Raw genomic sequence first — 26,832 nt, 5'->3', positions numbered from 1 at the left:
AAAGATGTCCTTAATCTCATGTTTGGGCTTCAATTAGAAGTTCTTTTTTGCACAGGCTTATGATTTTCCCTACAATTCTTCTCTTTAGACAGAAAGTTCTACATCCATGTTCCCAGGCACTCAGAGAGAGCTAAAGCAAAAAAGGGATTTGAGGACATGATGCAGGACAAAGGTGTGTTATCCAGTACTGCAATCCAAACCTCCTCACGCCTTCTACCACTACTCACATCCTTCTCTGTTGCTGCCTAATCTTGGAGGCACATAAGCTCTCTACCTGCCCGCTGTTTTGACTAGAAATTTCTGCATGTGGTCAGTATTCTCCTAGCACAAATAGCATGCTGCTCATGCTTCAGCCAGGCCGAGAGCGACAAGTTAAAAGAAGCAGTGTGAAGTCAAGGGATCCCAAAGTCAAGATCCCAAATTACAGGACACTCTCAGAGCATGCCAGTGTAGTTCTGACTGGTTAAGGCTTTTCACAAAATAGGGTGACTTGTAGGGGAATATCTGGCAGTCGTTGGTCCTTCCTTTGATATTGTAGCTTAGCATTCATAATACTTACCTAAAGAGTGGAAGTCATGATTGCAACTTCCTCCTTTCTGAGGGAGTTCAGATCTGTCTCGACCTCACCAAAACGTATCCTAACAACCAAAGAACTCTCCTAGCAGTGGACACCCCTCTCGGTCTGAAGCTCTTCCAGTGTGCAGTAACAATAGCACAAGTAGTCGCTAAGATACTGAAGTCTGCTGGTTAGAGTACTGGATCAGGTTAGGAGAAATTTAGGATTTAGTTGTTATTACTGGAACTCAGGATTCGTTAATTGATTTGTGTAAAATGTAGAAGTAGCCTGAGAATAGGAACTGAAATGCAAGACTTCCCCTTCTAGATGAATGCACTAAACACAATCTATTTTAAAAAGGTAGAATATCACTGATATTTTTTATTTAAAAAAAAAAAAAAAAAGCAAGTCTTCCTAAACGTGTCATCTTTTTCCACATTCAAAATCTCACCTGTGAGATGCTGCATTTGTCAGCACTTTTGAATTATGGTAGGTCATTCCTTACAGAGACCTCAGACCTATGACTTGTGCCACTCTACTGTATTATTTATGCACAGCTGATCTGATGATTTCGGTGAAAAAGAGTCGCCATGCACCCAGCAACCCCAGACATTGCCACAATTTGTATGAGTAGGTCCTCTAAAGAATTTGTGATGCGGATCTTTTGCTGTTTTTCTGCCTAGTTGAAATTCACATACACTATACATGAGTTTGGGAGAGCTAGGTTAGAAATACGATAACCCTACTCTTGTGCGTTGCGTTCTGAGGTAGGTATCTGTGCGTATGGTACAGGGAGCACAAGTATTTACCGCACTGTTCTGGATTCACTCCTGAAGGACCAGGGGCACCCAAGTCTGTTGGATCTTCACTTATTGAGTCTGTGTATTTTGAACAAAATATGTGTAGTTTCTGTTGAGTTAGGCAAGTAAAAAAAACATATTTAATGTGCATTCGATGGTGATTTTTCACCGTGAAAGTTTTTTTGTGTAACTTCTTATTCTAACTGTGAAAGAGTGTAGGAAAATCATCAGATTTTGTGTTTTGATTGTTTCCTGTTTTCTTGGAAGAAAACTAGAAAGAGCTGTATGCAAATTTTTCTGTTAATATAATATTTCATAAATGCCATAAAAATGGGGCATCCTGGGTGCAAAACACCACAAAGCTTTCTTCACTGATATCTGACAATGAGATTACTAATCTTGTTGTCAAATGTGTTTAATAGACTATGTCCCGTATATATCTAACAGGTGGTAAAAGAATAACCTGAAAACTGTAAAAGGCTTTGAAACTGAAATTGTTTGCCTATTTGCCTGTAAGAAAGGGGACCTTCCTATTTTTCTTAAAGTAGGAATAAATAGGAAAAGCACTCTATTTTATGAGAAAAACTTCAATGAGATAACTTTTTGTAGTAGTTCAAAGTTATTGCAGTGCTGTACTGTGAACAAGAGCTGCAGATCGATGATTTTAGTTTGCCGGTGTAATTTCTTTCTTATTATAGCTGCGTGTAGATGTCTCTGTGTGCACATATATTATGTAGTAAGCACAGAGTTCCAGATTTGTTGATCAGACTTTAAATTAGTATTTCTATAAAAAGACACCAAAATGAGTATGCTGTCCAATTATTATCTTCTCAGTATATTTTTAATACTTTATCCATCTTGGGTACCGAGGAGAGAAAACAAAGTTTCTTCACTGAATATGCTGTAAGAATAGTAATGCAGAATATAGACAATAGTAAGAACTTTATTCTAGTATATTCTAGCCTGCCACATCTTGATTTCTGTGAGACTGATGCTATAGTAAACTTATGTATAAATTTTTAAGTGAGACTGTTCAATTGTCTGATTTTCTTAAAAGTTTTATTAGTTTGCTTTTTGATGAAGTTGCAATAGGAAAATGAAAAACATTGTATCACAACATAAACAATTGTCCCTTTGTTTGAAGGTTCAAGCTCAAGTACGGCACGCAAAACTCAACTTTGACAAACTGAAGACTGATGTTTGCCAAAAAGTGGATCTTTTGGGAGCAAGCAGATGCAACCTCCTTTCTCATGTATTAACAACATATCAGGTATCCAAAAAACGTTGACCTTCAGAAGAAAGATTTCCTGTTAATATACATTTTCAAAAGAGGTTACTATGACAATATGCAGATACAACACAACTATTAATAAAACTAATAATGGGGGAGTGGGGTAAAACTTGCATTAAAAGCAGCTTGATGTTTAAGCTAACATTGTATTGAAATTTTACCCTTCTGTTATAGACAACGCTTCTTCATTTTTGGGAAAAAACCTCACACACCATGGCAGCTATCCATGAAAGTTTCAAAGGTTATCAGCCATATGAATTCACTATGTTAAAGGTAAGGAATATATAGATATGTTTGTTTAATCAGTGATAAAAGTAAGAGACCATGCAACTATGTAGAAAGCACACATTCGTATTTTGTGTACTTGCCATAGATTGTCCCACAGTGGCTATTTTATCCCTGGTATTTTTTTTCTTTGCAATATAGGTTGTGTGTCAAATGCATTTCCGTCCGGTGGGATTAAAGACTGCATGTAGAGTGCAGTGATTAAGGACCTATTTCAGAAGAAGTCATTATTCAAGGCTTCATTTAATTATATGTTTAAGTGCTAGCTAGGGTTGTGTTTGTTTGATCCTGAAGAATAGTGCAGTCCAGTAGAATTAAGGATTTCTATTGCTCTCCAAAATCTCCCAAATGAATTAATACTGTTTTGATTTTGCATTTGTTTTTAAAAACTGCCCCTCTTTAAGAAGACCTTATCAAACTGAATATAAGTATATAGATGCTTAGGAGTACCACACCTATGTTGGAGTACTCAGACTTTCTACCTCTTAACAGCTCTGGAAAACATTATTTTACTTGACTAGTAGTATTTGGTGACTCTTTTATAAACTTTGAGTATGGAACATGTGCAATATCTGACTGAACTGTGAGTTCAGAGTTTAGCCAAGTATCTGAAAATAAGCACTCAGCACTGCGCCTGCGTAAGAGTTTGCTTTACCCGTTGCAATTGGAGATTCATTAAAGAAATGGGGAAGCAGTGAAAAAATGGTAACTTTGCAGTTACCCCCCGATGCTTTTGTCCTGTAGCTATTTTGTGCAACCTAGTAAGGATGTGATTGGCTGATTCTAGTTGCATGAGAGAAAAACAACATTTTAATCTGGAGAAGGTCTTACGGCAGGATTATCAGCAGAAGAAAAGCAAAGAATGAACAGCTTGCAGCACAGTGCTGATTGCTTGGAGAGACAACTCAGTCTGAAAATAATTACAAGTCATAGCCTCAATCCACGAGATGTTTGCGTGTATTACGTGTTGAAGAGGCAGCTGGGCTGCACTGTGCTGTATAGCCTGTGCCTGCCCCAGAGCTCCTGGAAAATAAGCACCTGAAGGTATAGAATTTAATTCACTCCAGACTGCCAAACTCGTTTGTACGTGACTGTGGTATATTTAAAGTTGTTTTCTAGAGTGTGGATTGAGAGGGAGCAGTTACTGAACTTTGAAGTGCATAGAAGCTTGTAGAGACTTTATTCCTGCAGCTTGAAACACCAGAACAAAACAAGCAAAGAAATTTCAAGCTTCAATCTCTTCTGGACAGAGGGAAGAATAAAGAGACAGCATTCTGGGCAGCATTAAAACCTCATAAACTGTTCCAGCTTAACCACCCACTGAAGAATTTTGTTTTGCTGGAGAAGTCCTCGTTAGGATGAAGTTAATATAATGCTAAGCTTCCTTCTCTCCTAGCCCATGTCGCAGAAGGCAGGGGTGCTAGCCAGAGTATGTCTCCAGATTTCAGCAGCAGACAGTTTGGGCGTGTTTAAGTATCTCAATGTTACCAATAATTGCCTTCAGACTCCCCAGTTAAACTCCAAATCAGAAAGGAAAGTTTGTTTCTCCCTCATCACCTCCCATTGCAACAGTATCTAGTTCACAGTCAGGGTTAGGATAGTCAGAGACCTGTTCAGGAAGCTGGGTACCACACTACTCAGCTGTTCTGCTCATAACTTCATGATGTTTGAAGTCTTCTGAAGAATTTTTTTGTCTATGCTTCGGAACAAACCGATGTCAGTCTAATTTGTGAGGACATCCTATATTTTTGCTGGATATATATTCTTTATTCTCTTGTAGGTGTTTATCCGAACAAGATAAGCGCTGTTTCAAAATGTATTGCAACATTTAGAAGCTTCTGTAGAAAACATACCTGTTCTGGAGCACAAAGTACCCAATTTTACCCAATAACAATGAGATGTCTGCTATTCATTTTATGCACTAAAAACGTGCATTCAGAATATATAATTGCTTCAAACATGCATGAAATTTTTGAATGTACCCATTTCTACGTCTTTAATCAGGTGTCATCTCTGTTAGAATATTTTTCAATGTCTTATGTCGTAAAAGGGATTTTTTTCTAAAAGAAAAGAGGCACATGTAGTTTTCAGTCTGGTGCTTGCAAATCATCCTCATCTTTGTTATGATTCCAGTTGTGATGTAAAAGGCTTACCTTCACTCACAGAAGTGATCCTTCCGGCTTAAACTAATCATATATGTATGTAGCATGAGAGTTCCACTTTAGAACAAGAATTTAAGGAAACAGTGTTACTATTTCACTTAGCTGTAGATTGTATTAGTGAAAAATTAGAAGGTGCTATGCACTGAAAAATTACTATTTGCATTTTGAAGTATAAGTATGTTCATATGCTAAGTTTACCTCAGAAGAGAGACTCTTAAACGCCTCTCAGGATTGTCTCTGGAAAGAAAACATTGTCTTTGGAGATGTCTGCCAAACTCCCTTAATGAAAAGCAGTCTATTTGGTTTTTTTGCTTCAGGGTATATGCTGAAAGTAGTATAATTGTGCTATTGCAGCTATATTTCCTAACCGCTAGTTTTATGCTTGATGAAAAAGGATTATTAATGTGCTGACAGCTCTATGTATTGTGATGTAGAAGTATCCTTTACTGTAATATTAAAGATGATGGGCTGCTGTTCTGGTAAAACTTAAAAGGTTCAATTTTCTTGAAATTACTGTATACCAAATGAATTCAAATTTCTTTCAAGGGCTACTTTCCATGAATAATGCCTCTCTAATTTCTGTAACTGTTTATTTGCCATAGTTACTTATTAATATTTAGTTACATTTTCTTCATTTCAATACTATAGTACCAAACTTCCTGAATAGTTCATATGGGCCTAGAAATAATAATGGCTCTGGGTAAGGAAGCCAAAAGGCCTGGATCTCTGTGCATGTGTTTATCTGTGTGTATAATGGGACGCTGCTGCTTAAGTAGTTTGGAGAACTGTGTTTGAAAAGGTACTGCAACATTACTATGTTCTGCTGACCTTTGCTGTAGTCTGTTACCCGTTCTCATTTCTGTTCGTTATTGACTTTACTCACCAGGGGAGATTGCACAGAGTTTTATATCTCTGGGTTCTCTTTTTCTACATGAATCTCCATGAGCAATTTCCAAAGCCACCTGCTTTTCTTCTTCTCTCTCAGAGCTCCCCCCTGCCCCAACACACACAAAGGAAACATATCCAAGTTTTTGTCTCCTCACTGGTGTTGCACTTCGGCATATGTCGTTATGACTTCCTGGGACATATCCCTGGCTCCCGGAGCTGCTGTCAGCTCTCCTACTTTGATTCTTTCTCAGCAAAGAGGAAGTGCATAACTTAACCAAGGCACTTATGGGGAAATTGAGTGCCTTGTCAGTGCTCAGGTGATTTAACTGCAGAGGAAAGGCTTTGTGTGCAGTCTAGATGATCTTGACTTGGCTTGAAAGCAACCCAGGTTTAGGTGAAAGGATTTTTATGAGGGAGCAGCTGTCAGCATAGGAACAGCGCCTGAGCTGGAATCTGAGTTAACTCTTCGGTGGAGGAACTCCTTGTTGGCTCGGATATTTAGTCTGAGTAATGGGTGCAAGCAAAGTACCACCGGGTAACTTTGAGCTGGAGAGATATAGACAAGATAGGCAGTGACTGGCTGTGAACTTGCTCTACTCCTGTGTACACTCCTACTGTGATTTTTATAGCGAAAGAGAAATAATGAGGCCAGGAAGGAGGTTTTCTCAACATGAATGGATCTTTCCTTCTATCAGTGTTTGTGTGGCTCTCTGCAAAGCCAGTGTGACTTCACACAAGCACCCAGACAAATACTGTGAAGTCATGCGTTTGTGTCTTCTGAACCAATGAAGTCAGTGAAGCTTCATACACCAAACTCGTGTGTGCTTGCTTCTGTCTGAGTTCAGTCTATATATTTACAGCCTTTTTTAACATTTACATTCTCTAGATGATGCAAGTTCTTCCCTTCTTCTGGTATAGCCTGAAACAATTACACAATGTCAGCGGGTTGAATTTCTATGCATGTTGACAATAGCGATCACGCTACTGTGGATTCACATTCAGGATACGGTTTACAATGGTTTTGTAACATTTGGTTTTATTTCATACCCCTTCTCTAGCCTTTCTATCTTTAAAAAAGACCTATCAGTTCCTAGTGCACAGGGTGATGTGGGAGGGAGGGAGGCAGGCAGGCAGGAGATAGGAAAATAATTTCATTATTTGCTAGCAGAATTTGAGGGAATATTGTCTAGATGTCAAAATAATTAGTTAAACTGAATTATTGCATTAAAATATGGCTCCAATTTTTAGCAATTGTTATCATAATCTCTGAAACTGAGGCTATCGTTCAGCCTTATATTTATTTTTCTAATACAGGAAATAGTAACTCCCATTATTATCATGCTATTTCCTTCCCAAGGTACTTGTGAGCTCCATTTCTATATGCTATTTCCGTGGTTTGATCAGAGACCTTTAAAAACGGATTTCCTGAAACACTCTGAACGATAAAGGAAGCATTATAATATAGTTTCTTGAAGGAGGATGATTTCTTTACTTTTTTTTTTTTTATGAAGATGCTAGAGATTTTACTTTTGATGATTTTCTGAACCTTAAGGTTAAGCTCAGAACCGTTACACCCCTTCTTCTTGGGCTGGGCTCTGTGCTGCTATACTTTGAGGCAGAGCACCACATGCTGTCAGACCGTAACCTCCTGGGTACAGTCTATGGTGTAGCCTGCTGCAAACGAGTCCACAAGATAGCTCAGGTGCCAGAAGCAGTACAGTCCCCTGAGTGCAAGTCTCTCTTATCTTTCTCTGCACTGCATTTTAGTGCAAGTAGGGTATGTATTCTTATGTTTCTGAATGCTAGTCCAGATCCTCCAAATCAATAATTGCCATTGATTTTAATAGTACAAGGAGTACAATCTAATCAGTAGCTGGTACAAATATAGTTAAGGGGTTCATTCACAGGTAATCTAAGGTGACAAGTGTCCATTTCCAGAATCCAGGAAGTCTACTATAAGTGGTCCTCATTAGTGCTGTTAGTATTTAAAAAAAAAAAAAAAAGTGACAATTATAGAATAAGAAAATTTTCCTTGAGGCCTCTGTTTATTATTGCTGCTTATGTGATCCCTCATCCGTTGATGCACAGTTTCTGCAATGCTTCAGGTGCTTATGACAAATTAATTTGTGGAATGGAAAGAAGAAATCACTTACTCAGAGGAAAAAAGACCCAACTGTAGCATATGAAAAATCCATTAGTTTGGTTTCTAAAATACTGAAGTATACATTTCCTCACAGAGACAAATACTAAGCTAAGCAGAAATTGGAATGCCCCTTCTAGTGACTAATCTGTTCTGGTCAACAGAACAGTGCAAACATGCTATACTAGATGAGTGGGAATATTTTTATCATAACAGATGGTCTGGGGACTCTAACCTTTATTCAACAGGTTAGACAGACTTAGTGGTGAAATATTTTTTGTTGCTTTGCAATTCTGATGAATATACTAGCATTTCATTAAAACTCCAGACACACAAAAAAATGTATTTCCATTCATTGTGTGTAAAAGGTGGCTTATTCATTTTATCCTTAGCTTTTTCTTTTGGGGGGAGGGAGGAGGTGAGGCTGTAAGAATGTCAGTCATAAATCAAATTGATCATAACTGATTGGGACTACCCAAGTGAAACATGGTTTTGTTTTTCAGAAAGCTGAGTCAGACTTTGGAAAGAGGGAAATATTTTCACTTGCACAGGAAAACCATTGGATAGACCCAAATATTCATACGTCGTTAACATCTGCAATTATTTAAATACTATCTTCAGCTATTTAGTTTTTCATATAGAAATACTAATTAATGCGTAACAGGGACAACCAGTAGTACATTTATCACTTGTATGTTCTCAGTCAGGTGGTATATAATGCTTAGTGTGTTTACTTGTTAGCGTGTCAAATTCAGGATACAGGTAGCACCTTCCCATTGCACTACAGGTGCAAATGTTCTGTAAATAGTTATGTCCGGAAAAAAGAGAATAAAGATGCAGAGTGTGGAAAGAATAGATTTTAAAAATGAATCTTTCTCATCTTAAAGACAAGCCCAAAAAACGGCAAAGAAATACTCTTTTAATGCCTGCCTTGCACATGGTATAGATGTTTTTTCTTGAAAGCATTAGCAACAGAATGTGCATTTAGAAGTAGCCAAGGTTTGCCTTCTTGTATAAAGTGTATGAGCTTTGTGTTCCTGTGACTCAGCTGGAATGAGTATCTTCTAATATTTTTTGTTATTTTGCTTGTTTGATTCACACATGGCTTTTACATAGCTCATAAACATATTCTTGCTTATTTACATAGGCTCTGTACTGTTTGACCTTGCATGACCCACTTTGCTTCCTTGATTCTGTTGAGGTTTTTTCTTCTCATTTATGTATTGACTGTGATCTAGAGCTTACAAGATCCTATGAATAAACTAACAGCAAGAGCAGAAAAGGAGGACCTGAACGTTGAGAGCACCAAGCCAGTACCAGATCAGCGGAGTCAGTAAGTCACATGTCTTGTATCTCAAAATAATATGTATTTTCATCTGCAGCCTACTTTCTGGTTGCTAAGGTTATTGAGCATTTATAACTGGAAATATAGACACAGCTAGTTTGAACACAGTAGCAAATAGTAAGCTTCGTAGGAGAATTCCTGAAATGCTGTAAAGTGTATATGAGAACTAGCAACCTTTATGGTGAAGTTGAGTCTGAAAAAGTCCCATTAAACCCTTATTTTAACTCTTTTCATCTTTCCTAGTCTTGTCTTTATTTTTCAGCTTTTGCTTCATTTTTTTTCTTTAGTAAAATAAATGGTAAACAACTTCACTTGGGAGAAGATATATGAGCATTGTATTTCTCCCTTCAGCAGCGTCTCCTTACACCTGGGAATCGGATATGGATTCCTGATTGCTTTGAGCAGCCATTAGTTTTTGTAACGTATGCAGCGTAGGTTAGTAATCCAATGAAGCAGCGGGCACTTAGCAAAAAGTACATCTAAGTGAGCTGATGCTATCAAGGTTTGAGTTACCTGTGGCTCTGAGGTGAGAGAGACTTATGAATGGGCTGCTATAGGGAGAGCCGAACAGGAGAATGAGATGTGATCCCTTCCCTATGGGACCATCAGGATTCAGTTGCAAGGAGATGCAACATTGATATAATCCTGCTGCCACCTGTTGTTTTGACTGTCCATGGTTAAGTGAAGCACCCAGCTAAGGATCAGTTGTCAAAAAGCAGAGAACAGCTTGACTGATAATTAGTGGATTTTACTTGGCTATTTACAATAATGTTTTTAAGATTTCTGGTTTCCAGTTCTTGTATTTGTTTAGAGGCACATCCACTAACCAAAAGCAGTTTATAAACTGGTCATGTTTTGGTGCTAAGCAGGTTAGAAAGCACTAAGCCAAGTACTGTTTGGCAAGTGATTGTTTTCACAGCAGTTGCATGAATCTGGTGCTTCTCATGTGATGATAATAAAGAATTTCAGAAGTAATTGTTTTCTCCAGTGTTGAAAAATAAAATTCTAGAATAGGTGCATGATTTATGCAAGATGCATGTGTTGGCACCTACCAACAAATGCTGTGGATGCCATGTCATGATTGCACTTGTTTTTATTTATGAATTTTCTTTTTTTTTTTTTTCTTTCATTAGACTGGGGAAAAAACATTTTCTTATCGTATTTCTTCCTAAAGCTAGCTGTACATTTAAATGTAGCTAGCTGCATTTAAAATTCCAGAAGAATTACCCAAAGTAAAATAAAGCTTTTAAAACCTTCATGTATTTCCCACCGATGCTAAACATTGTACTAGAAATTGGCCTCAATCTAATGGCATGGGACAAAATTCACCTGATTTGGTTGATTTTTAGTTAGTTGCTATTACAGAAGTAAAAAGAGGAGTGCAAACTGTTCTTGTCCGAAGAGTTACATCTCCTTCATGATATTTATAAAAATAAAATCTGGAAAAGCAGAATAGAGTGTTTATTTTTCATTACAGATATTTAATTGAGTTAAAAATGGGAGGTTGGTAGATTTTGACAGTTGGTCTTCAATCTAATTTGCCAATGAAAGAATAGAAATTATTGACTAACCAGCATATACGGCAAGTTCAGGAGTCCATATGAATTACTATTTGTTCGCTACTGATACAGTTCTTTTACAATGTGATTGAAAAAGAGAGAAATGTATTATACCATAGCCTTAAATTGCATTTTCTTTTTTGTTTTCCTTACCGCATCAAATTAAGGTTGATTTCGTTAGATGAGGAGAGCCATACCAAGGAATCAAACTATTCAGGTATTAATTTATGTTATCGTAATTTCTTACATCCCATAATATATGTTTTTCATTTTTTATTTATTTAATATGTGTTCAGCTTCAACAAGCAAATCCCTACAAATGCGCAAAACTTAAGGCCAGAAAAGTCTGGTTAGATCTTCCACTCTGATCTCCTATGTATTATATTCCACTACATTTCATCCAGTTATTCTCAGGTGGGTCACAAAGCTCGTCTGTCCAAAGCATAATTCGTATGTTTGGCATATCTTCAAGAAAGGAATCTTGTGATTATAGGACATGGAAAGTTTGCTACTTTGCTTGCTAGTTTATTCCAGTGATTAAACATGTATTCTGTTAAAGATTGATGAATTCAGTGGAACTTCTGGCTAAAAGCTAGGCAAATTGATATTCAGCTGCCTTCAACTGCCTGAATGGGTAGTTACGACACAGTGACAGAGCCAGGTTCTAGGAGGTATTAGGAGAAAAAGAATGGTCACGGTGAGGGTGGCAAAGCCCTGGAACAAGCGCCCAAAGAGTTGGTGGAATCTCTGTCCTTGGAGATTCTTGATACTTATCTAGGCACGTCCCTGGGCAATCTGATCTCATTTCATAGTGGCTCTACTTTGAGAAGGGACTTGGATCAGATGACCTCCAGAGGTCCTTCCAACCTAAATTATGCCTTGACTCTATAGTATGCATTTCTATACTAAATTAATGGAGAATCCTTTTAATATGTGGTGGTTTATCCTCCATGAAGGTACTTGTCCATTAAAATTAAGACTCCTCTCAGTCTTCATTTCAGTAGACTAACCATATTGATATCTGTAAGACATCTTCTCTAGTCCTTTATTTCTGAAGATTTTGTTCCTCTTCTGTTTTCCAACATCCCTTTTACAATGTAAAAACTAAAACTATGTAAAACATTTTGGTGTTGGTCACACAAGCAGTGTTTCTAGAAGGTAAAATCATATTCTTGTTTCTGCTCATCATCTTTCTACTCATCGTCTTCCCGTTTATATATCCAAGAGTGACATCTCTCTTTACTGCAGCATCAGGTTAGAAGCTCCTATTTGACTTTATTGTTTACAAAAACTCGGTTCCTTTTGGTCAGAGCTTTCCAGGACTCATTCATCCATTCTGTAGCATGGCCTGTATTCTTTGTTCCTGGAGATATAACTTATGTCTCTGTGGTATTAAAATTCTTTCAGCTGTGACTATAAAAACTGAATGACCAGCCTGAATGACCACCTCTAACAGTCTGCTAGTTGTTTGCACATTTTCTCAACAGTGATTCTCTGTTTACTTCCAGATGACTGCTAAAGCCATTGAATAGTGATGGATATAACGCTAAATCTTGTAGATCTAAACTAGAAACACTTCCACTTTGCAATCGTTTCTGCTAACGACTATTTTTTGACATCTGTTAGTTGTCATGTTCCTAATCTATTCAATATGTTCATTATAGATATTATGCATGCTAACTCTTTAGCCGGAAGGCTATGCAGTGAGAAGCCAGTTATTTCCAAATGGATATCTTTATCAATAAAGCTCATAGTTTATCAAAGAATGAAATTAGGTTTCTTTAGCTAGGTTTACTTTCCATAAAAAACACCTTTTATTATAGGAGCATTTATTATGCTCTTATTTTTCACCTAATCCCAATATGGGATTCAGTTAATGTTTAACCTAGGGGTAATGGTGAGCTGCCAGCCTGTAGTTACCTACAATTACTTGTGTCATTCTGTTAATTATTGTTGTGTGGGTCTTATTGGTTTTTTTACAAGGAGACGACGTTAGGACTTTCCTAGTGTTTTGAAATGTTGTTCGTGTTGCAAAATTAAGATCAGATCAGATATCTGTTTGACCAGATCTTTTAGCAGTCTTGGATACAAAATTAGACTTATAAAATATTTTCTTAGCAGATGTTTTCTAGAATCTTTCTCAGATACTTACAGACTGTAAAATATTTCAGCATCGTCCATAATAAAAATACTTCATTCTGTCTTTCTCCATTACCTCCAAAAGGAACTGAAGTATTTTGGAATATTTCTGCCTGTTCTGGTAAATGTTTCCATCTCCATATATTAGTGGGTCTTTGCCATTGCTAAGATTTTTTTTTTCTTAAAGTACTCTGTACCTCCTAAAGTAACGTGGCCATATTGGTGGTAGGAACGAAATTTGTTTCTTCTTAGTTTTCCTCATGAAGTACTGTTTCATAAATTCCAGTTTGTATCATTTTCCTCAGTATTTTCCTCTAATGTCATAGGGATTTTTTAAAATTGGCTCTATCGTGTTTACCACTGAACTGAGGAAGCCTTTCAGCAACAGTTGTATTTTTTTCATTACAGAATTGTGGCAATCCACATACCAACTGTCATTAACTCTTCTTTCTGTTTTTTTTTTTCTTGCCAGTCAGTTTTGCTTTTTCCACTCTAGCTTTCATGCACGACCCTTTAGTGGAAGGGGCGCATCATTTATACGTGTCCATCTGTGTATCTATATAGAATGTAATCAGAGTGTGACATGGGTCCTTAAATGACAGACTGATTCCAGTGCTGAATGCGCATTTCTGTTCCATTGTCCTAGTAAAGAGCCTTGCTAAAGCAGTATATTTCAAACTGCAAACTGTTCTGTTTCACTTAGTTCTGAAGACACCTTGAAGTTTTGTTTTGACCAATTTTTCAATTGTTATTTCTCTTCAGTGATTTTTTTTTTTTTTTCCTTTCCAACCTCGAACTTCAGACTTCTAGGAAATCTACATTCTAGTTCTGGCAGTACTATGGGCCTTCGTTGGCCCTTAGAGCTACAGAGTTGGTTGTGTAGAAGCTATGTTCCCTCAGTAGTTAATGAGGAGGGAAAGGCATGTTCAGAACTCATCCTTCATGTTTTACTGCGTATCTTGAACGGGATTAATCAACTGTGGGAGGTGTCTCTCTCTCTGCCTACAGAGGGAATCTAGAGAATTATTTTGACTGCATGTCTAACTTAAGACATTTCATCAGTGCATAAACTAGTTACAGTTGGGAGGATATATTTTCACATCTCATCAGGTTGTATCTGGAGATACTTTAGCATGGAATCGGGTTAGTGTGTCCGGCAGTGATCCAGAGGACGATCCCCCCTGGTTAGTGGTCAGAAACTTGACTCGCTTGGAAATATTTATATCTTGGGTTTTTCCTCCATTGTGACCAGGTGTATTTTAAACATGAATGCCAACAACTATTGCATGTTGATTTTACAGTGAGGGTGTTTATGAACATATTTCTGTGCCGAGTGCAATTTGACATGTGTATGCATCTTGATTGCAGCTGATGATGGCAAGGATGTCCTATCCGTGTTACAAGGAAATTTTAACCACAAGCAGAACTCAGGTGAAGAGACTTAAGAAAACCACCTTTAAATGTGTGCGTACTCATTGTCTAAAAAAACCCAGTATACTACTAATCTTCCTTTGGTGCTTTTCTTGTTTGCCATTAGGTACCATAGATGATTTATTAGACCTGCAGCCTGAAGAAAATGGTATGAAACATTTTTGCATATTTGTTTGATCTGCCTTTCAGTTACAGGCACCAAATATAATTTTAATCTTATATGTTAATTGTTTTCCTAATCTGAAAAAGGTTGCTGTATTTCTGGATGAGATTATTTAGTTACTGCACTTAACAGTGTTCAAGGAAACTCAGCTTCATATGCATATACAGGCACTATACCTGATCTGGGGATATAAAGTAAATCTTACTGGAGATAAAACATGCTGCAGCAGGTGATTCAGGATATTTGCTCCACTGAACTATGTACCTTGCCCATTCTGTAGATTTCACTGTCTTTTTTTGTTCTCTTCTTGCTTTGTCACAATCCTTCATTTGGCAACATACTGGTGACCACAAGACTTTATATCAGAAACAAATTGTTTAGTCCTCTTAAAAACATACAAGAACTGGTGACTTCTTTCAGCTATATAGTTAATTATTTATCTGCTGTGCTGTTTTCATTTACACATGAGAAAGCAATCTTTAATTCCAGGCGCTACTCCTATCCTTTTGCTTTTGTTAGACTAGTGCCAGATCAAGGGAGTGTGCTGTTTTTTTCCAGAGTACTGTTTTACCATGTAATATCTACCGTTCCCTGCATCCATATCTGAAGGGTACAGCCGAAAGTTTTATAGGGAGCTTTCATATAGAGTAAGAATATTGCCTATAGTCTCTTCGTTTACTCTTCACTCATTTAGCTCAGAAGAGTGAGGGCTTTTTTCTGTGGCAACTCAAAAAGCGAGCAAAGAATCAGAGAAAAAAATCCCTTTGTGCGGTTTAGTTAGACTGAGAGTATTGGTTGGGGTAGTTAAGGCACTGCCTTCATGGAGGCAACGCTCAAGGAACAGAGCGTTTGCAAACATCTTGGCTTTGGATATGCTGCGAGTAGTCTCTTGCACTCTGAGGAAATTACATCTTCACCCATGAAGGCAGAAAGAGGGAAAGTTCCTCAGCTACATGTGGAGAAGGCAGCCCTAATCTATGAATAGATAAGGTAGTGATGACTTTTTTTTCTGTTGTGTAATAGAAAAGGTCAGTGTGAGTCTGACAGAGGCTCTTTTCTCCTGGTTTTCCCCTCATTCAGATGCACTGTTGGACCTCCTTGGGGCAGATAATACCTAACATTTTTGGACTTCATTTAGCTATGTCAGTTAGAAGCCTAATTTTTATTTCTTTAGCGAAATAGTTAACGCAGTACAAAAGCAAGTGTTGGGGCAACTACATCAGATAAAGATTCTTATGTTAATATTATATCAACCCTTTACCCTAATTTTACACACTAACTAGCTTGAGGCTAATAGAGATTGTGTAATTTTAGCTATGCCAGTATAATTAGAGGTACGCTTTCTTGTGTGTTTCTGAAGATAATTCTTCTGTGTTTCTGGTCCTGTGTTATTGTAAGTGTTTTTAATTTCTCTTTCTGCTTGTTTATTTTTTAAATACCTGCAAAACAAAGTGTGGTTGCAAGGAATACGATAAGCACTGTTAGAGACTTGTTCAAACAAATACGAAATAGAATATGGTGTCATGAATATTTTTCAGTGCTGTATTGGGGGGTTAGGGTTTTTTTGTGGACATTTATATGATGGTGTGTGCAGGCAAAGAAAAGATTTTTTGTGTGAAAATGGGCAGTGAAAAAAGAGAAGCAGGAAGAGAAATGATAGAGGATTTATGGGTGAGGTAAAAAAAAAAAAAAAAAGTCCATATCATTCTAGTAATCTAGCATAGATACCACATGAGATGAGTAATATCTTGATGAGCAGGACTGGTTTCAAGATAACCTTTATTACAAACCAGACCTATATACCAAAATAAGGGTAGAACTTACTGCTGTTTAGTCAAGGTAGCCTGAACGTATGTACCACCCTATCCTTCTCTACCCCACGTGCAGTTTCTCCGCAGGGAAACCAGAAAGAAAAGAAGTTCAGAAGTAAGTTCAGAAGTGTGTCACTCCCTTGCTTTCTGGTGGTCGTATGCAGTCGAGCAAGACCTAATTTCTCATGATACAAAGCTACATGTTTTACTTTCTCCCCCAATAAAATTGAGACCACTGAAATGGGATACCCAGATGAAGCAGAGCTTTGCTCTGAGCTATGCTGCTGCAAAACTGTTGTTCCATTATAGTAAATATAGTTTATGGTTAGGTGGAGTATTGGTAGTATGTTTTAACTGATCTGTTTCTAATGATGCCCTCTTTAAATCTCCCCCTGTAAGCCTTCTGATTTTATGAAGGGGCCTACTGAAAGCAGTTTTGAGGTAGTATCACCCTGTAGAGATTAGTTATTAAGTGCCTTTGAAATAGCAGATGCATTTTCCTCGCAAAAGGATTTACCCCTCTGCCCCACCTGGTGAATACTTTAAAAGTTGGAAGAACTTGTAGATGTTTGGAGAACGTTAACAGTCTTTGCTGTTTGTCTGAAGTCAGGAGAGTGGACGGAAAATTCATGAGAACAAATTGTTTTCTATGGTATTTCAGTTATAGTCTAGTGGGAGTATCAGGAGAACAGACTTGTGCGTAATGTTTCTATTTTTCAGCCGTAGCAGGGAATGCAGAGGTATATGGAAATGTAAATTAGAAAGAAGCTGAATCTCAGAGCTGACTTCAGTAGTGAATAAAAATCCTTATTTTATGTGCGTTGGTTTGTTTCATAGTACGTGGGTGCATATGTTGACTCATCAGCCTATTTTAAAACACAGCTTTGCAATTTTTTTTTCCCCACTGGACTCAATTTCAGCCATTTTATTATAAATTATTACGGCTAATAAGGAGAATTTACCTGAGAAGGCAGTTGCATTTAAAGAATATGGCCTATTGCTCTGGTAGCAACCACTTTTTTACTATCAGTCCTGTGTCCATTCTAAGGATCTTTGTGTGCCCAAAAGGATTAAAAGCGTCTCTGCAAGTTGTGTACAACTCGGAGAGCCAGCTGATCTATCAAAGCTTTGAAAATAAAATCGCTTCTGTGCCTTACCACATGTTTGAAATGAGTGAAATTGAAATAAACTGCTCTGGGTTTCAGTAAGGTGACGTTACCGACATTGTTAACCACCATTTTTGTCATCGGCGAACTCCCACAGTGGAGCTCAAAATGTCTCTAGGTAAAATAATGCTTGGGATTCCATGATATTTCATGCTCAGAATACTTTGTAAGCTAGAGAAAAGGGGATCTTGGTTGCAAGTTTCGTGTATTTTCTATAAGTATTCAATGTTTTTTAAAAAAAAGGCCAAAAAAATTGCTGTGAAGGAACAACTGCTCAAGTGATCTAACTGTCTGCTACTAGATGGAAAACAGTGTCAGAAGGAAAGTGGCCCCAGTTATTTCTCAATCAAGCCTAGCAGTGCTTGATTAAGTTAATGGCAATTTAACATTGATTTAACTGAGAGAAAAGTTACTCCAGCACTGAACAGTTTAGAAATCTCACTTTGTGTAGCATAACCTATTCTTATGGGAAAATACCTGAATAATTCAAGCACTGAGCAGAAAGTCATAAAGGTTATCTTAAATACATTCTCATGAAATTCTAGAATCATCTCAACTCCCATTTATTTTCAATTGTACCGATCAGATTTTTTTTTTTTTTTTGAGAGAGAGGAGATCTGTATCAGGCTTGAAAAAACAACATAAAAGCAGTCCTCTGCAGTGTTTTAAGCATTAGACTAAGTAATGTTTCTGGGTGTTATTTAATAGATCTTTAAGTGTCCTTGCGGTATATTTTTTTTAAGGCAAAAATGAGTCTCCCTTCGAAGTGAGATTCTCTGAAGATAATTAGGGAATAACTTGTTGCATAAGCTACAAGCCCAGATATCCAAGGGAACTGGATCTAAAATAGCAAACAAATATTCAGGCAAATATATTCCAATCAGAGTTAACGTACAAAAACTAGATTGGGTATTTTAAAAATACTGGTTTTGTTCTTGGTTTGTTTGTTTTGAATGCGGATTTATCTTTACGTTCTGTTTTGTTTCTGAGACAGCTTCAAAGGATCAGTTTGTGAGGTCCTTGGAGTCTGAACCCAGTGATAAGGATGACATGGTATTACTGAATGAGATCCTCAATGCTTCCTCCTTGGATGAGGGGGAGTTCAGCAAAGAGTGGACAGCTGTCTTTGGGCAGGTTGCGCTTGCTGACCTCACCGTGAACTCTTCCGCTGGAGAGGTGGAGAACACTTCATCATCTGTGGCAGGGACACCATCCGGCTATTTGCCCTCACAGCTCTTAGACCAAAACATGAATGACTTGCAGTCGTCTTTACATGGTGAGAGCTCATCTTGTTCTGTTAGCAGGAGGCTAAACTTCAAGTTAATTACCATCTCGTTTCTCTTTCATGCTTTAGAGTATGGCTTTCTGCTGCCTAGAAGTGTGGTGGTGGCTTATATTGTGCCATAGCTGCAGAATCCCTGGAACACTTTATTATTTAAGCAAGGTGTGGCCTGGAGAAGTACAGATTAAGCTGCATATTTGTTTCTGTAGCCCTGCTCATTCAGTGTTTGTGAATGAAGTGCCCTAAAACTTGAAGTCAAAATTATCTTGAATGTTATCTTATCCTGAATATTTTCATTGAGTTTATTGAAATGCTCTGTAGGCCCTTGAGACATCTTTCTATAACACGAAATGTGTTTGACTGGGTTTTACTGTTAAAATCCCAACTGCTGTGTCTGTCTGTCTGTTAAGGGGGCAAAGAACACTGAACGACTTCCTTCGCTCTCCTCTGTGCCCTCTGGAAACCCAAATATGTTTTCTCTATTTTGACTGGGAGTACTATTTCTAAGCAGCTGAGTGAAAATTTGTTGCATTCATTCACTGTCTCTTTTTTAATGTGTCCCATACTGTTGCCTGTAGGCACATGGGATAAGGGAGAATAGGTGGTCTCATCTAGCAGCCGTGCAGGTGGGTTTGTTTTGTAAGCTGGTTATGTACCAATGCAGGTAGCAACCTTTACTCTCCCCTTCCTTCTGTGCAGTCTTTCCTTCTCCTTGGTCTTTCTAAGCTGCTGTGGGGAAGCAAAAGGAAAGAGGGGGAACTAGAGCAGAGCTTTGCTGCTGCTTCTTTGGCCTGTGCTGAGCAAGGGTAGGAGGCTCGTGGTAACCAGTCAACAGCAGCCATCTTCATCCTGCCCACTGTCCAGCAGCAGCCAGTCTGGATTTTTCCACAGGGCATTGCAAGCTAGAGGAGGAGTTCACCTTTTGGGGTTTTCTTGTCCTATAGTCATTTTCCTGTCATTTGGGGAAGGGTGATGTAGGAGAGACTAGCAGACTGTTTTCATCCTGAAGACTACTTCTTGCATATCATGAAGCTGGTACAAACATAAATGATATGAAATGACCTGTGCCGGTTTGGCAAGAATAAGAAAAATCGAATTTACTTTGTAATTAATTCAGTTACCATCCTCACAAAGGCAAGATGTTTGGGTTCACTGGCATGAACACTTAGCTGGGAGCTGGGGAAGTAACATTTGCAATGCTATGCAATTTTAGATATATTTTTATGATGAGGTGTGTGCATATATGAACATGCTTGATAAAGTGAAGAGGGACTGAAAAAGCATAGGGTTTGACACTATAAAATATGAACTAAAAAGTCATGGAAGAGATTTAGTCATTGCATTGTCAAATTAAAACGTTGTGTAACCAGAAGCTGAGATAGTATCTATTGAAATTAAGAAAGATGGTTTTCTTTTTTTTTTTTTTTTGATACAGAGGCATAAACAGATTTTAAACAAATGACTAGATATGGCAAAATAAATAGTATGATGTTGGTTTTTTGAGATAGTTTTTACTAGTTTTTAAATGTAAATTTATTTTTGAAAGAAAAATATTTTTGAGATGTAAATGGCGAACAGGCCTGGATATTCTTTCTGAGAATATTATTGTCCCTTTCATTTGCAGGAGACACTGGTATTAGCATCTCAAAGTTAAAACTCAAATATATTGCATCAAAGGAACGCTAGAAATGGAAAACCAGTCCTAGTCAGCAGGATATCCCAAATTATTTTTTAATAAAAATGTATAAATAGATATTGAAAGAAAAAAATATGTTGATGTTTTCAAAAAGACTTCCAAGGCTTTGGCAGAAGATCATGATAAATTGATCTACTGACATTTTTAAAGTAATAGCTAATGAGCTGAGTGACTGTATCTGATAATCAGCACGTTCCCAGCTGACTCCAGTTGCCAAGTAAAATGCCCTATTCAAGCTAACTTTCAAGAATATTTTTCTTTTTTAATTATTTGTTTCTTATTTTTGCATTGAAAGTAAAATACTGTGCATTTCATGTCTTGTGAAATCTCAGTGTTAAACTGCATTTCATTTTACAGGACTCCTTTTATAATTTGACCTTTGCCACTATATTTGGGAACAGAGGCTGCTTTTTAGGCAAAATACCAACTGCAGAATAAACATATCTAGATATAAAAGTTGAAAATATTAGAATATGTGATTTACGAATGTTTTTACTGAGCACTTGTGATGCATGTCCTACATTGAACTGTATTTTTTTTACTAGTTGCTAGAGTTGTTTAATAATTATACAGCGTGAGGTGCTACACCAGAGCCTAGATTAGATGTTGCATACTTCCTGTGTGAATTCAGCCTTAAGACCATAAAGATTCTTAAAACTCACATGCTTAACTTTAAGCATATTAACTTTTCTATTAACTTCAGTGGGATTACTTACTTATTTTACATTAAGCACACTCATAAATCTTTGGGGCTTTGTTTTCTCTCTGCCTCAGATCTTAATCTGTAAAACAGGCACAATGCTATGCAGGTTATAAACTGTTACAGTCAGGAATTCCCAACTCACAGTTTTCTCTGGCTGTATTTATAGACAGGATCTAGCACAATGGGACTTTGAATTGCTATGGGACTGCCAGGTGCTGTTTTAAAATATATTTGTGTGTGTGTGTGTGTGTGTGTATATATGTATATATATATGCAGACACACACAAATATTAGAAGCAAAGCATGGTATCAACAAATCCTTTATATTCCATTACATATACAGGTCTGTAACTTTGTTGCCTTTCTACTTTTCATAGAGAGCATTAGCTTTCTTTTTCATGATGTTTATGGCCCCATTTACTTATCCATACCACTAAGGACTCTTCTTTATATTACCTCCGTAGGGGTTTGGTTTGGATGGTAAGAAAATGTGCAGCTTACTGATTCCATTTCTAAATTTAATTGTGGTAAGTGTTGTGAAGATGCTAGCTGAGAAGCAAGCTGTTTGGTTTCCTTGCTGTCTCACTGATAATCTTTTGTCTAGTTGCGTAATGAAGCCATTCTGTGAACAGGCAAACCAGAACAGGCTAAGGGCGACAGATCCTTTCAAACTGATAGACTGCAATTTGTTTTTCAAATACAAAGTTCTCTAAGTTGCTGTGAGTTGGCACTAAAAATATGATACACAAAACCATTTCATAAAAAATCTAAGGCAATCTTTCCCAAAACCTTGATAGAACTGAAAGTTCAAAGGCAGCATGTATTTTGTGGAGCACTTTTGGTGGGATTTTTTTTGTTAGGTGGTTCTTTGTAACAAAGTGACGCTTGAACTGCTTATGTTTTAAAGAACAGAGAGCAGAGCACAGCATCTCTCATGGATTTTCTGCTTACCAAATCTTAGTCTAGGGACTGAAAAGTTCCAAAAAAGAGTTAACTGCTCTGCAGGGTTTAGCTTTGTGGTCTGCCAGTCACATCAGTGTAAACTAACATCAGTGAATTCCCTGGGAGCCAATTCCTGATCTCACTGAAGTCAGTGGAACTTGCACAGAAAGTTTCCGGGCAACACTCCCATTCATTTCTACGAAATTAAGATTTGGCCTTGTTCACTTAACCCACTTGATTTATTCATTACCATCCACTGACATATAAAACATATTTTTCAGTAGATCTCCAGACAAACAAAAGCATTACGGTTTTCTATAGCTGTATGCAATATGCTCTGCAATTCCTCTCTTTTATAACACAGAGAAAATACCTAAAGAGATATGTTGTTCTGAAGTACTAAGTGCCAAACTTTTTATTTTTGAAGTTCAAATTCTCTTATTTGAAAGATTAAACTCTTAAAATCTCATTTTCAAGAGACATAGATTGGTTCATAAGCCTCTGTTACCTTTGACTAGAACAAATATATGTGATACCTCTATGTCCAAATTTTTGTGGGTTATGGGCTGTTACAGTAGGTCTCAGGATGCAAGATTTTCTCCCAAATGTAAGGGATATCCTTCTCCTAACCTCTGTGCTTGACTTTCTGTAAGCAAGTGTTACTTACTTAGAGAAGAGATTGGATAAAAGTGACAAGAAAATTCTTTTTTAGCCAAGTTAAAGTTTTGAACAGTGTGCAGTTGCCTGAACCTGGAGATGATGAAACTGGTCAGCAGATAATCTGTTTTCAAGGATGTTGCTTGTCTGCAGAATCTAACAGCTAATTTCTTGTATAAGAGGAAAGATACAAATGGCTGTAAGCATAAGGTAGGGAGGTTCTGCTCCATCAGCTGCTGTGAGCATTGTGCTGCTAGATAAAGGGATGTCAGAGTTCACAAAGTAATTACTAACTCACTAATGCTCCTATATTATTGAATTTTAGGATGGGCAGCTAACAGTGTGAGCCCTCCATCTATACCACAGCCAGCACAGAAACCAAACAGCCTCAGTGTGAATGCTAACAAGACGCCTGTGAAAGGTGATACTTTCATGGTTTTTTTCCGTTACTTTGCTTTTCCCGTTCAGTTGTGAATCTTGCATCTTTCTGGTCTTCTCGGTTAATCCATCGTAATAAAATATATTTTTATATTTTGTGCTAATGAATATTGTGCTAATGAATTTCTCTGTTACAGTGTTGGTTATGTAAATGATAAATATATGTGTGAACGTGGGGGAGGGTAGGCTGTAGTGCTGGTGGTATGTCAGGAGAGTAGTTTGTTATATGATGAGGGAGTTGAAACCACAGTTTCTTCTACTACTTCAATTTTGAGTCATAGCATGTGCATGCATTTGGTCTAAGCTAAACACTGTTTATTTTGAAGCTCTGGGAGGAGGACATTGTGGCTAAAATACACGCTACTGATATGGTAGAAGATCCCTAACTGCAAATCTCATTGATAACATACATCATTTCAGTAGTCATCTGTTTGAAACTTAATTCACTTGTTGCAACTGAGCCAAGAGTGCATAGTCCTGCCATGTGCTGAGACAAAGCCCCACTGATTTTGACTACAGTTTTCTGGATAAATTCTGAGCCCGGAATATATAGAATCCTTATTGCCAGCGTGTAGCCTGTTCTGTGCATTCACAGTCAAACAAGCTGCGTCAGAGATCTTCAGTGCAGAAGAAAAGAGCGATGCACATTCCTTCCCTCACCTCTTAGGCTTAAAAGACTGACCTTTCTCTGCCCAGCAGAGGAGGATAGTTAAGAGGTTTGGGGAACTATTTTGGGACTGAGTGAGATATCACAGCTACAATAAATGCACCAGAAAAAGGAGCAACATTCAGCTACTTTAAAATCTGTGTTTATGAAAGTGACAGATATTGCAGTTTTCCAGACACAAAGACGATAAAAGTCATGCCATGCAAAGCCTTTTTATTTTCTTTTGTCCATAAATTCCTTGGTTCACAAGGAATGCTTATGCTCAGCACTGGAGCGTTATCTCTCTGAAGTAGAAGACCGCATCTTATTTCACTATCAATACAGTACATGTTAGCGGAGGATCACAAAAAAAAGAACCAGTGGCTATGCACCATTTTGTAGCAGTGAAAATCACCTCTGTAACTTGAACCTCTGCTCTTTTGGAATGATAGAAGGTAGGAACACCTGTGACATCTGTGTATCATTATAGACAATATAGATGCAATAGTCCAGCTGCAGTAGTCTAGCTAGGCTTAAAGAAACCACTGCTGATGTTAGAAAACTTGCAAACTGTTGCATAATGCAGGCCCTCACTTCTGTCAACAAAGATAATTGAAGAGTGACCAAACACCTGGCTGTCAGTGTCACTGCCAGTAATCTGAATCACCTTGGTAGCCCTCAGCCTTCATGGGATTGAGACTTTGTGCTCAGGCGACTGACTTCCTTCTGTTTTGTCAAGAGAAACATCTCGGCTTATTCACCATCTCTGGCATTTTGAGACCACTGATAACTGAAATACTTTTGTAGCTCCTTCAAGAAGATTCAGAGATTAGAGAAAACAGTTTTGTTTTGACTTAGGTTTCTCCTTTCACAGCAACTTATTTCAGGCACTGAAGGCGAATACTACCTTTTAAAAGAAAGGGAAGGTTCTTTTGGATAGTTCAGCACTACGGGCATTCAAATAGCAATTTCTGGCTACTTGCCCCAGACTACAGACATGAAGCTGACCAGAGGTTCACATGTTTGTGAACTTCCAATGTATTTATTGCTAATCCTTCTGACAAGGAGCGAAGCCACTTTCCCTGAAAGGCTCCATCTGGTACAAAATGCAGCAGCTTGCGAGTAGTCAGTACATGCTCTGTGAACACATCATTGTGATCCTTGCACTGTCTTTCTCTGAATAAAAGTACAAATCAATCAAAAAGTACATCCTAATACTAGAAGCTGTACATGGGACTGGATTGGCTATCAAACATACCCTCTCTCTCCAGCCAAGGCCTTCCCATTAAAACGTCATTCCAGATGAGTAGTGACATTGTATGGCAGTACAGGAGGGTCATATATAAGGGGACAGAATGGTCACATGAACCGGATTTAGACTAAGGAATTCAGTCCTGTAACAGACAAGATGTGGTTGAAACTGAAGTATGCTTCCATTATTTTTTGCAGCCATACAGGTGCACACACAAGTAAAATACCTTTCATGAAACAAAGCAGTTTTTGCAAAAAGCTAGACACAGAGAGATTATTTCTGTTTTAAAGTAATTAAAGTGTTCCTGTAGTTATCATGGCAGGGGCCATATAAAATATGTAGGCAAACAGATGTACAACATTCATTCTTACAAAAATTTAATATTCTGTTGGAGATAGTGTTTTAAAATGTAATCACTCGTTCTGATTGTCTTGTCAGAGGTGCCTTAAATAATACATTAAACAATCGCATGGCGTTTGTTTGACCTCAGTCAAACATTCAGTCAGTTTTGTTTTAAGATAGCTGACAAGCAAATACTCCCAAGTTTGTACTTTTCTCTTTTTTTTTTTCCCCTCCAGATCCTACAAAGAATCCTAAAGACTTGACTGCTTGGTTCAGTCTCTTTGCTGACCTTGACCCATTATCCAATCCTGATGCTGTTGGGAAAACTGATAAAGAACATGAATTGCTTAATGCATGAGACAGCTGCCTATGGTAACTCATATTCTTCCATTCATCAACACTATTTTGGGTTTTAAAAAACTAAATGAAAATCAGTATGCTGTTGTGAAACTGTAAAGTATGTGCCATGATAATAAAACTAAAGGAATTAATCGCCTTTTATATAGGTACAGTTATTTGCTCTTGTTTTGTATAAAGAATTCACATTTATTTTCTACGTGGATGTACAAAAATGAGGTTAAGAATTAGGGCAGATTTCTTGCCAGATTAAATTATCTCCTGAAACAGTGTCTTTGCCTAAGGTGATGCGGAGCTAATGCTGGAGTGAAATAAAAAAATTGCAAACCTATTTTTTTATAATGTTTCTTGAGTAAATCAAAAAAAATCATATAACTGAGGAGGCTGCATGAGTCAAACATCTATCGCGTATATAATATATATATTACTGCATTATTAAGATGTCAGCGAAATTTGTTTTGTTAGTACTCAGTGAAAAATCTGTCCTGGGGCTAATTACTGAAGAAATACATTTGGGTCTATGCAGCCATGGAAATTGTGTCCTTTCTGATTTAAATTATTAGACAAACTGCACTACATAGACAGAAGAAATGCCCAGATGGCTTCTTTACTGAGTTTTTCCATTGTACTGACAGAATTTGCCCCTGTTTGCAGAAGTTTCTTGCAGCTGATGCTTTACCATGCCTTTAAAAAAACAGTTCTGTTTAGAGTATTTTTTGTCAAACTTATTTCTGAAGCATGTGTTATTTTGAGCTTGTTGTGACATTAACTCTTTAATAAA

The 26,832-nt window shown here is 37.5% G+C and overlaps 1 protein-coding gene across 14 annotated transcripts in view; it reads left to right on the top strand.

The window, feature by feature from the left end:
- ICA1 (islet cell autoantigen 1) overlaps positions 1–26,380 on the top strand; it is a 72,023-nt gene extending 45,643 nt beyond the window's left edge. For 7 of the 14 annotated variants that reach the window (XM_068934942.1, XM_068934941.1, XM_068934943.1 and 4 more), the window contains 9 exons: positions 2,501–2,626; positions 2,822–2,920; positions 9,361–9,455; positions 11,194–11,243; positions 14,534–14,596; positions 14,703–14,744; positions 18,731–19,012; positions 23,342–23,437; positions 25,931–26,380. In XM_068934942.1, coding sequence (XP_068791043.1) covers positions 2,501–2,626; positions 2,822–2,920; positions 9,361–9,455; positions 11,194–11,243; positions 14,534–14,596; positions 14,703–14,744; positions 18,731–19,012; positions 23,342–23,437; positions 25,931–26,052 — 975 coding nt within the window. In that variant the 3' untranslated portion in view covers positions 26,053–26,380. The remainder of the gene's footprint in view (positions 1–2,500; positions 2,627–2,821; positions 2,921–9,360; positions 9,456–11,193; positions 11,244–14,533; positions 14,597–14,702; positions 14,745–18,730; positions 19,013–23,341; positions 23,438–25,930) is intronic. The other 7 variants (XM_068934947.1, XM_068934948.1, XM_068934949.1 and 4 more) reach the window with 4 other exon arrangements.
- Positions 26,381–26,832: the final 452 nt, after the last annotated feature.

Source organism: Struthio camelus, chromosome 2 (assembly GCF_040807025.1).
Source record: "Struthio camelus isolate bStrCam1 chromosome 2, bStrCam1.hap1, whole genome shotgun sequence".
Classification (NCBI taxonomy): Eukaryota; Metazoa; Chordata; class Aves; order Struthioniformes; family Struthionidae; genus Struthio; species Struthio camelus.
This window is presented reverse-complemented; position numbering and strand designations above follow the sequence as displayed.